The 11,920-nt window shown below is 44.6% G+C and overlaps 1 protein-coding gene across 2 annotated transcripts in view; it reads right to left on the bottom strand.

Moving 5' to 3' along the window:
* Positions 1-9,616: 9,616 nt before the first annotated feature.
* Positions 9,617-11,920, bottom strand: part of HSF2BP (heat shock transcription factor 2 binding protein) — a 109,154-nt gene continuing 106,850 nt past the window's right edge. For both annotated transcript variants that reach the window (XM_032276757.1, XM_032276756.1), the window contains exon 8: positions 9,617-10,385. In XM_032276757.1, coding sequence (XP_032132648.1) covers positions 10,177-10,385 — 209 coding nt within the window. In that variant the 3' untranslated portion in view covers positions 9,617-10,176. The remainder of the gene's footprint in view (positions 10,386-11,920) is intronic.

The following is an 11,920-nucleotide window of genomic DNA, read 5'->3' as shown; positions in this document are numbered from 1 at the left end:
CAAACCTGAAAAACTAGTTCAGGCCATGATGGGAAGGGAAGTCAGGGATGTCTCATTCTACCTTCTTCCCTTTTGGAATTACTGATAGAATATACTCTTTAAGAAACATACTCTATCGTCTCCGAAGCCTGCTACCTGGAGGCTTCATCTACATGGTAAAACCTTGGTCTCCACAACCCCTTATGATAGCCCAGACATTCATAAGTCTTTAGATAATAACTTAACTCTTTCAACCAACTGCCAATTAGAAAATCATTGAATCTACCTATGACCTGAAGCTCCCACCTTCCTGTTGCCCCGCTTTTCCAGAGCAAACCAATGTACACCTTACATGTATTCGATTGATGTCTCCTGCCTCCCTAAAACGTATGAAACCAAGCTGTACCCCCCACCTTGAATACATGATCTCAGAACCTCTTGGGGCTGTGTCATGGGCCACTGGTCACTCATTTGGCTTAGAATAGATCTATTCAAATATTTTTCAGAGCTTGGCTCTTTTTGTCGACACTGGGAACTGTGTCAGGCCTCCATTTTATTCCTAAATGAGACAGCTACAAAGATTAAAAAAGCTACATACCTCCTTCATAATTTGCCTCAAGATCTATCCCCTAAAACCGTTCTGTTGATTTTCACCCTGACAATGTAAATTAGTAAGTTATCTTCACAGGTACAGGACAAAGGGCAGAACTCAAAGTCATCCCTCTGGTCACCTGAGACAACTGCATATCTGATGGCTTCTTCTGCCCTATTCTTTATGTGTAAAAATACAGATCTGGCTGGGCATGGTGGCTCATGCCTGTCTTCCCAGCACTTTGGGAGGCCGAGGGGGGTGGATCACCTGATGTCAGGAGTTCAAGACCAGCCTGGTCAACATGGTGAAACCTTGTCTCTACTAAAAATAATTTAAAAATTAGCTGTGCATGGTGGTACACACCTGCAATCCCAGCTACTCGGGAGGCTGAGGCAGGAGAATTGCTTGAACCCAGGAGGCGGAGGGGGAGGTTGCAGTGAGCCAAGATCGTGCCCTTGCACTCCAGGCTGGTTGACAAGAGCACAAAACTCCCATCTCAAAAAAAAAAAAAAAAAAAAAGTGCAGATTCACTGAGCTAAGGCCTAAGTGACTATTCTTCTAGCTGCCTCTCAAGTGTAAACTGTATATTCAGTGAAAAGCTGATCAAAGACCCAAAAGAACGCAGCCTTTTGTCTCTTGTTTACCTATGACCTGGAATACCCCCTCCCACCTTCCATTAGCTCCTCTTTCTGGGCTGAACCAATGTATATCTTACACCTACTGACTGATGTCTCAGGTCTCTCTAAAATGTAAAAAGCAAGATGTGCCCCGACTGCCTTGGACAGATGTCTCCAGGACCTCCCGAGGCTGTGTCATGGGCTCATCCTTGGCAAAATAAACTTCCTAAATTGATTGAGGCAAGTATCAGATACTTTGGGTTCACAACCTGATGAGAGAACAGAAAGCCTCGTCTGCTGATTGCCCTCCTTGACACAGCACACCCAGGTACCCGCAAATACAGCACGGCACACACCGAGGCTGCTGCTCCCGGCAGAACAGTTCATGGGACATTCAGGTGCTGCCTCCCTGTGCCTGGGGCTCAGAGCCAAGCCTGAGCTACCTCTGTGGAACAGGTAGAGCCAACACATGCACCCCCAGCCCCTTTACAACCAGTTTCACAGAACCTTTAGGTACACAGAGGTAAGAAATTTCATCCAAATGTGAGAAACCAGCCTCCTACTCTCATAATTGAAAGAAATGTGCTCAAATGCCAAAGTGTAGCACTAAGATTCTGGAAAACTTACTTCCCTGGCTGAGGGTGGCGGAAGGAAGGACACTGATTCATCAAGAAGAGGAAAATGTTCCAAGTACGATGCATAAAGGAGCAAGCAGGCAATATATTTTATAAGAATTTCCATGAAAATGGTTCTTTCAAAAAACAGCTCTGAGGCCTAAGGGGTGAGTTTCGGCTCCCAGAAAAAAACGCACACTTTGTGAATTTTATGCTCACTCCACTCTGTCCTTGAGTCATCATCATCTCTTCTAAGCTTCAGATGCCCCTTTATTTCTTCTCTATCAGCATGGATTAAAAAAAAGAAAAGAACAAAGCAGAAGCACCTGCCATTGCAAGGCATGTTCTTACCTGCCCCTCTCCCTGCCCCCTCTGGCTTGGTCATGTCAGCCCTGGGCTGTGACCACCTGCCTGCCCAGAGCGGGGGGCATCTCGAGGAAAGAGGCCCTGTTAACTCTAAGCCTACTGATAGCCTGTGCTGGCCTGCTGGCTTAGAGCAGGCAGGAGAATTTGTCCTGCTCCTGCCCTGGTTTGCTTCAGCCCTGTGGAATCTAAAACAAAGACTGAAAGAGAGAATTACTGAATGATTCTAAGCAAGGTAAGACAGGTTGCAGTGATCCCTGGGCATGCAGCTCACTGAGACAGGAACAATAGTTTTATAAACTGCTGCAGATACCGAACAGAACCTTTTAAAAATCAAGGCTTTTGATATTGATAATTAATCTCTGTCTCTCTCTATTCCGTGTGTGTGTGGTTTTTTGTTTGTTTGTTTGTTTTTGAGACCAAATCTTCCTCTGTTTTCCCAGGCTGAAGTGCAGTGGTGCGATCTCAGCTCACTGCAACCTCTGCCTCCACAGTGCAAGTGATTCTCCTGCCTCTGCCTCGTGAGTAGCTGGGACAACAGGCATGTGCCACCACGCCTGGCTGATTTTTGTATTTTTAGTAGAAACAGAGTTTCCCCTTGTTGGCCAGGCTGGTCTTGAACTCCTGACCTCAAGTGATCCGCCCGCCTCAGCCTCCCAAAGCACTGGGATTATAGGTGTGAACCACCCTGCCCAGCCTACTCTCCCTCTTCTTTCTAAATGTTATCGTGTGATCAGGCAGTCACAGGAGCCTATCACATATCAGCACATCTTGTCTCAACACCAGCCTGGTGGGGAGCAGGGGTTACGGCCCCCCACCACACTATCTACTCCCCATTCTGTTCCCTCCTTCTTGACTCTATGGGCCTGCTGGTGACAGCAGAGCAGCACATTGGCCAGAGAGGCTACAGACCCTCTGCAGTTCAATGGCAGAACTGCAAATGCCCAGGAGCAGGACAGACACTAATCTGGAAGCAAATGACCCTAGATGAGGTTACGGGCCCAGGGAAAGGGAGGTAACACCGAGAGGCACAGATTCTAACCGCAGCCCTGTCACTCAAGTCCCGTGTCCTCACCTGCAAAGTGTGGCTGGTGATGCCGACCTCACAGGACTGACTGAGCTGAAGGAAAACGAGCAGAGGTTCTGAACTGCCACCAAGAAGCCAATGCTTTGTATCAGCTATGAGACTGCCATTAACGTGGGACGTGTTACAATGTCATAGACATCATTAAATGCTTTCAATGCTCAAGTGCCTGGTTACATGCCTGGCACTACCCTAGGCCACACGAATTCCACAAGTCCAGGGCAAAGGGCTCCTTACCAGACAGCAAACGATCCCAGGGCAAATCCCACAAACTCCCAGAAATTGCAGAGGAAACATCAGATAAACACGTCCATACATTTTTGTATAGAGAAGGTTTCTCAGATTCTCAGCGTGGCCCATGACTCTGTAACAGCTAAGAACCACTGTTCTAGGGCTTAGGATCCAAAAAGAGAGCAGGTGTAAGCCATGGCCAGAGGAAAGGCTGCTGGCGCCAGCAACTGAGCATGAAGGCATGGGGCAGCACAGAGGAGATGCTTTTCTCCCCAGCGAGCAGCTCCTCCACTCCAGCAGGGACCTATCACCTCCACGTCAGCCCATACCATGCAGGACCGAGTATGTGTATGGCAGCTGGGCACAGTGTCCAGTGAGAACGTGTACACTTGGGCCTCCAATCTGGGTGTGGCTGGAGTCTGTGGGGAGAGTGAAAGCCTTACCTTGGGGAAGCACATTTGGAAACAAACTCACTTCAGCAGTCTTCGGGGCTCTTGCCATTTAAGGTGCTGGGGGTGAGGAGGGCAGCAATGACTAGAGGTTGACAGAGTGGCCAACTGACAATCTTAATAGCACATTCCACTTCCTTTTTACATTTTTAAGTGTGAATCAGAGGCTGCTCCTGCCCCAGGCCCCACAGCCATCGCACAGAGCAAGGCGAGAGGTCTCCCAACCCATACCTGAGCACTTTCTGCTGCCCTTTAAGCATGCAGCAAGCCCGCACTTACAGGGTCTCTGTACTTCTTCCCAAAGCCTGCACTGCTCCCAGACATCCAAACAGTAATATTTTGCATAAAAATATTTACTCTGAAAAGCTGGGCTGCAAATATGACTTCGATTAAAAAATATAATAGACTATGTGAGTGGGAGTCATTTTTCCAGCTAACAGTCATTTTGTGCTATGATCTAAGAGCATTGCATGAACATTTATGGTGGGAAAAGCAGCAACTTAGCTCCACTGGAACAATGTAAAAATCCCATAATAAAGGCGATTCATGGCCAGGTGCAGTAGCTCATGCCTGTAATCCCAGCACTTTGCGGGGCTGAGGCAAGCGGATCACTTGAATCCAGGACTTAGAGACCAGCCTGGACAACATGATGAAACCCCATCTCCCAAAAAAATACAGAAAATTAGCCAGGCATAGTGGCACACGCCTAGAGTCCCAGCTGCCCTGGAGGCTGAGGCAGGAGATCACTTGAGCCCAGGAGGCAGAAGCTGCAGTGAGCTAAGATCATGCCACTGCACTCCAACCTGGGCAACAAAACACAATCCTGTCTCAAAAAAAAAAAGGGGCCATTCATGAAGCTAAATAATTTAAAAATATGGTGAGCATATAAGCATAGTATAAATAAATGTTTGAGTTTTGAAAATCACATTTGTAATAACATTTTCAAATAATTATAAAATTCAGCAAATGGTGGGAGAAAACTGACAATACACATGTGAAAGAATGATGTTGAACCTTCAGCTGAATGATGTGTAAAAATTGACTCAAAATGGATCAAAGACCTAAAGAGGTGAAACTTAAAACAAAGAAGAAAACACAGGAGAAAGCCCTTGTACCAAATCATTTGATAATGATTTCTTGGATATGACACCAAAAGCATAAGCAATAAAAGAAAAAAATCAATAAACTAGACTTAACCAAAATGAACCCGTGCACACCAAAGGACTTAACAGAGTACAAAAAAGCCCAGAGAATGGGAGGTAACATCTGCAAATCCCACATCTGACAAGGTTTCGCTCCTGTAACTCAACAACAGAAAGCAAACAATCCAACTCAAAAATGGACAAAGGTCTTGAATAGACTTTTCTTTAATGCCACTGATTCTTCATTTTAAAATGGTTAAAATAGTAAATTTTAGGTCAGAGGTGGTGGCTCACGTCTGTAATCCAGCACCGTGGGAGGCCGAGGCTGGCAGATTACCTGAGGTCGAGAGTTCAAAGCCAGCCTAACCAACATGGTGAAATCTTGTCTTCACCAAAAATACAAAAAAAAATTAGTTGGGTGTGGTGATGTATGCCGGTAGTCCCAGCTACTTGGGGAGCCTGAGGCAGGAGAATCGCTTGAACCCAGGAGGTGGAGGTTGCAGTGAGCCAAGATAGCACACTGCATTCCAGCATGGGTGACAGAGGGAAACTCCATCTCAAAAAAAAAAAAAAAAGATAAAACAGTAAATTTTATGTTAGGTGCATTTAACAATTTCAAAACTTTGAAAATTGCAAATTAGAAAGGATAGTAACAACATTTTCATTTTGTAGCATGCACTAATTAGCACATTCAAAGGACTCCAATTTCTTATTCTACATCTGGAGATAAATTTAAATGTATACATTCTCAGAACACAGAGGCAGCCGTGGCACTTAAAGATGAGAGTTTGTGAAGACAGAGGTGTACCAGTTATCTCTTGCCCTTCTTACCTGAGCCTGGACTCCAAAAGCATCCAAAGGCCTTTTACTGGCCTACAGGATGCCACATCCTACACTGTATCAGGGTCTATGCTCAGGCTCCTATACTGGTTGGAGAAGTTCTGAGGCATTCTCAGCACCTATGCCACGGAAGAAAACAGAGCAAACTTCAGGACTTCTCAGAAAATTAGTAAGTCTGCAAACGTTTTTATCAACCTTTTCTATTTATATTAACGTGTGGCAAAATAGCTAATGGCAGGTCGAGCCAAATTGATGGAATGGGTAGGCACATTTACAAGTTTTATTCAAAACTTCTGTAAACCAGAAATAAAATTCTAAGCCTCTCAACCATCTGAATGGATGCCTCCTCTCAGCCAAGGGCATTCCAAAGTTAGCCTGAAAAACTAGTACAGGCCATGATGGGAAGTGGAGGTCAGACATGCCTCATTAGGCCTCCTCCCTTTGAAATTCAGGTGTAGCTGACTGATATAGACATTAGAGCAGAGATCCTGGGACTCTCTGGCAATTAGACACCAAGTTCTAGCCTGACTGTAGTACAGCATCACATGACAGATAGCAGGCCCTGAAAGAAATCAAAATATTATACCCTAAAATATGTTTCTTTGACATATTTTGAAATGGCCCTGCAAAGCTGTCTCTTGTGGGTAAAAGCTACATTCTGTAGAGAATCCTTTTCCTCTGCTCTGATCCAGGAGAGAATTAACTAAGAGTCTGGTACCCTTTTAAGTCTGATAAGAAACATTTCCACTCTATTCTGAAGCCTGCTACCTGGAGGCTTCATCTGCATAATAAGAACCTTGGTCCCCACAACCCCTTATCTTAAAACAGATACTGCCTCCTATAAATTCCAGGTCTTTTGATAATAACTTAACTCTTTTAACCAATTGCCAATTAGAAAATCTTCGAATCTGCCTTAGACCTGGAACATGCCCCCCAACATGCCCTTTCCAATTGTCCTGCATTTCCACACAAAACAAATGTATTATACGTATGTCTTACATGTATTGATTGATGTCTCATGTCTCCCTACAATGTATAAAACCACACTGTAGCCCGTCCACCTTGGACACATGTTCTCAGAACTTCCTGGGGCTGTGTCACAGGCCACTGGTCATTCACATTTGGCTCAAAATAAGTCCTTTCAAATCTTTTACAGAGTTTGACTCTTTCTGTCACCACTTCCTTGACCACGGCCTGACTTCCAGCCTTGGTCTAATTTTCTTCAGGCTCCAGACCTGTGAGCCTATGTTTGGTCCTTTAATTAACTTTAAAACCCTCTGGAATGAGTGAACGACACAGGCTATATAACTGTATGGAACTAGAAGAACTATGTGACATGAGGCTTATCCCAAGCTATGCCAGAGGAGACATAGTCTCCAAAGCCACCCATGAAGTCTCCATATTGCTGTCAGTCAGAACAAGGGTTTGCTCTTTTCGGACTGAAGAGAAAGCAGCTCTGATGGTTAATGAGCTGCCAGACAGCAAGAGGCTTGCTCAGAGCTGGGTGGGGGAAGGGGTGAGAAAGGAGGGAGTCAAGTCTGACTGCTGGCCTGCCAGGTTTCACATCTTTATATACAAACTGACAGTGCCAAGGAGAAAAACAGTTCTTTAACTTAATCAATGTAAGAGGAATTCTGTTAAAATTACATTTCAAGGCCAGGTGCAGTGGCTCACACCTGTAATCTCAGCACTTTGGAAGACCAAGGCAGGCGGATCACTTGAGGTGAGGAGTTTGAGACCAGCCCAGACAACATGGGGAAACTCTGTCTCTACCGAAAATACAAAAATTAGTCCTCCATGGTGGTGTGCACCTGTAATTCCAGCTACTCAGGAGGCTGAGGCAGGAGAATCAATTGTACCCAGGAGGCAGAGGCTGCAGTGAGCCAAGATGGTGCCACTGCACTCCAGCCTGGACAACTGAGTGAGACTCCATCTCAAAAAAAATAAAATAAAATAAAAACAACATTTCAAAATATATGCACTATTTTACTGCTTTGTCTGACTTTAAAATTCACAAGATCTCAAACACTACAAAGTACGTGCTTTTACAAACACCTTTTTGAAAACTGAGGTTTCTTTAGATCACTAGTTGTAAAAAACTTAAAGAACCTATGTTTTCCTGTTGACCTTGACATGAAGAGCAGAAATATTAGAGAGGCAGGTCACTCCTTAAAATCGGCCTTAAGTGCTTTTCCTGGTATATACATTCAAAACATGGATTTGTCATATATTTCTTCCTGAAAGAGTTTTTGTAAGAACTCTTACTTCTTAGCACCTCAAAATCAGGAGAAAAGAAATGATCCTTCTTAATCACACCCATACACTAATTAGCTAAACTATACAACATCCAACAGTCTGGCCCAGGCTCACTCCTCTCTACACACTGCTGACCCCATGTCTGGCAGGAAAAAATCCTGTGGTCCTAGAGGCAACATCCCTCATTGCCTCATTAAATAAATAGCAAGCAAAAAGAAGATAGTACCATGCTATTAAGTATAGAAACACAACATTCTCAATTTTATTCACCAATAATCAGGACCTACAGAACCACACGGCACAGATGGATCGATTTCTCCCTCCATGAATTTTAAATTGCCTTCTGCAACATTCCTCTGGCTCAGATGAGCTAGTCTTCCACAATATGCTGGCTTGTGAAATCCAAGCAACTGTGCCTTCCTCTACACTTCTTCACTCAGCCTCTCAGCCTTAAACTGCACACTGCCTATAAAAATCTGCTTAAAAGAAAATGAAGTTACTCCGAAATGCCATATGCAACAAAACAGTTTATTCTTGTGGACGCGGCTGCAGTGGCGGGTGTGCCTGCATTTGTTTTGCTCCCACAGCATGCCTAGGGCCCAGCAGCCCTGCAGCACCACACCGAAGGAAGCAGCCCAGGAAAAGGAGGGCATGAGGTCTCCAGTGTGACTTTAAGGATTGATTTAAAGGGTGATGTGGTTAGGCTTTGTGTCCCCACCCAAATCTATCTTGAATTAGAATCCCCATAATCCTCATAATTCCCATGTGTCAAGGGAGAGACCAGGTGGAGGTGACAAGATCATGGAGGCAGTTTTCCCCATGTTCTAGTGATAGTGAGTGAGTTCTCAAGAAAGCTGATGGTTTTATACATGTTTGGTAGGTCCTCCTGCATTCATGCTCCTTCCTGCCACCTTGAGAAGAAGATGCCTTGCTTCCCCTTTAACCATGATTGTAAGTTTCCTGAGGCCCCCCCAGCCATGGTGAACTGTGAATCAATTAAACCTCTTTCCTCTATAAATTACCCAGTCTCAGGCATTTCTTAAGCAGTTTGAAAACAGACTAAGACTAATGGCAGCTCTCATCCATCATGGTGTGCATGAGAAATGAAGTGTATTCTCCCTTGTTCTCTGCCAGTGGCCTACAAAACAAGCTGGATGGCAACCAGTAGGCAGGTAAGACAGACACAGCAGGGCCTTGGCATACAGGCACACCCATGCACAAAAAGGGAGCTGGAACTATCATTTCATTTAAGGAATCTCAACTAGCTGCATGTGTTCTAATCTATTAAAGAGTTGTTTTTACAGTATTTGTTAGAAGAAAAATAGGACTTCTAAGTTTATAGCCAAGGGCCCAGAACAATTTAAGGAGAGTTTTTTCCACTAACCAAGAATAGTATGGTAATACACAAAGACCAACTTCCTAGTATCAACTTTATATTTTAGACAGCAATGATTGTAATACAGCTCTTCTGACTTTTGTTTTATTTTCATTCAAAAATAAAAGAAGCACAAAAAACATACAACTAAACTGTCCAATGTCATTGAAAATAGCAGGTTCACCAAAAGGTTATAAAAGTAAACTTGCATTTTGGGGGAATTAATTACAATTACTAGAGAAAGAATGAATTGCTTTTCGAAGTAGCGTATCTCAGAAAAATGCTGACCAATGGCGTAGATGGTTATTTAACTTCCCTTTTTTATGGGTGAACCTACAGGTCATAGTGTGCTGAGCAGTGAGAAGCTGCTCTGAGCAAGCCCTCTTCCAGCCAGCACAGACATGGGCCACTTTTCCAGAAGGATAGGTTTGTTCATGGCCTCTCCTTTGGCAAGCTTGACCAACCACTTGCAGGTACTCTTACTTCCAGAGCAAGTTATGGGGGATACATATCAATTCGTGTCCATCTCTAGTCAATCACATTTTGCCATCTCTAACAAACGGCATGTGGTGATGGTTTTGGGATATCAAATGAGGGATGCCATTTTCACTGAAACCCTGGTAGCCGAGCACACCTACACATTATGCTCCAGAGTGCGGAGATCTTCCAGGAGTTCTCGAGCTGCGGTTTGCAGGTGGAGATTGCGGCTCTTGGACATTGCCAGGATGCGCTGCAGGGGCAGGGAGCTCCGGAACTCAGAGGCTGACTTGGAGAAGACTTCAGGTTCCAGAACCACAGACTGGACAAGCCTCAGTACATGAAGGCACACCTCTGCATCTGGATCTAGGGGAAAGCGGCAACACTTCTGGTTAGAATAAAACTTTTTTTTTGTTTGTTTTGTTTTGTTTTTTGAGACCGAGTCTTGCTCTGTCACCCAGGCCAGAGTGCAGTGGCATGATCTCTGCTCACTGCAACCTCCACCTCCCAGGCTCAAGAGATTCTCCTGCCTCAGCCTCCTAAGTAACTGGGATCACAGGTGTATGCCACCATGCCCAACTAATTTTTTGTATTTTTATTTTATTTATTTATTTATTTATTTTTGAGACGAAGTCTCACTCTGTCACCCATGCTGGAGTACAGTGGCCTGATCTTGGCTCACTGCAACCTCTGCCTCCTGGTGTAAGGTCTTTTAGGCTGACTGATGGCTCATGGACACCATGGTAACCTCTGTGACCTGCACGGACACTCCAGATGAGTTTCTGGAACTAGAAAGTCTGAAGTAACTGGAAGACCACAGAAAAAAGAAGAATGGTCAACCCCTGCAGCGCCTAATTAACTTGAGACATTCTTTCAATGTTCCTTATACCTGCCTCAGCTGATAAGGCAACTGGACTTTGTAACTGACCTTGGTAAACCTCATGACTCCAGACCCTACGACCCCTCCTGGCTTGCAAAAACCGCCCTGAACTGTAACTTCTGTAACTTTCCACTGCCGACCCCAAACCTATAAAACCAAGTCCTATCCCAGCGCCCTCCGCTGACTCTTTCAGACTCAGCCCGCCCGCACCTGGGTGAATAACAGCCATGTTGCTCACACAAAGCCTGTTTGGAGGGTCTCTTCATTCAGAGCACATTTAACACCAGGTTCAAGCGATTCTCCTGCCTCAGCCTCCCGAGTAGCTAGGGTTACAGGCATGTGCCACCACGGCCAGCTAATTTTTTGTATTTTCAGTAGAGACGGGGTTTCACCACGCTGGTCAGGCTGGTCTGAAACCCCTGAGCTCAAGCGATCCACCAGCCTCTGTCTCCCAAAGTGCTGAGATTACAGGCATGAGCCACCACACTTGGCCTAGAATAAAATTTTCTACCGTAATCTACCCCTCAAGGGGTTCCCAGCCTTTCCAAATGACAGATTTGACAGTTTAGAAAACTACAGGCTAATCTAGAAACAGAGTCACTGCTTGATATAAAAGCTTAGCTCATAAAAGCAGCATCAAAAAACTAAATAGTCTAATAACCATCATCTTCAAATATTACAATCATACAATTTCAAAGTGCTAAACTAGAAAGATGAGGGCCTTCTATGTTTGCCAGTGAGGACTAAACTCTGATTTTTTTATCTTGCCCAAATTCCTGTCTAAGGGTCTGGGGAGTCATGACCTACAAATCATGAATCGTGACTTTCCAACCTGACGCTGGCATAGCATTACAAGAAAAGGAAGACAATCAAAATATTTTACCCCAAAATGTGTTTCTTTACCATATTTTGAAATGGCCCTGCCAAGCTGTTCTTTGTGGGGGAAAATCTGCATTTGTAAAGAATCTCTATTCACATGGCTAGATCTTTTTCTTCCAGACTCTCCCAATCCTAAAGAGAT

The sequence above is a fragment of the Sapajus apella genome, unplaced genomic scaffold (assembly GCF_009761245.1).
Source record: "Sapajus apella isolate SASKATOON/1434 unplaced genomic scaffold, GSC_monkey_1.0 scaffold8, whole genome shotgun sequence".
NCBI lineage: Eukaryota > Metazoa > Chordata > Mammalia > Primates > Cebidae > Sapajus > Sapajus apella.
The sequence above is the reverse complement of the archived record's forward strand: the minus strand, read 5'-3'. Positions and strand labels throughout refer to the sequence as shown.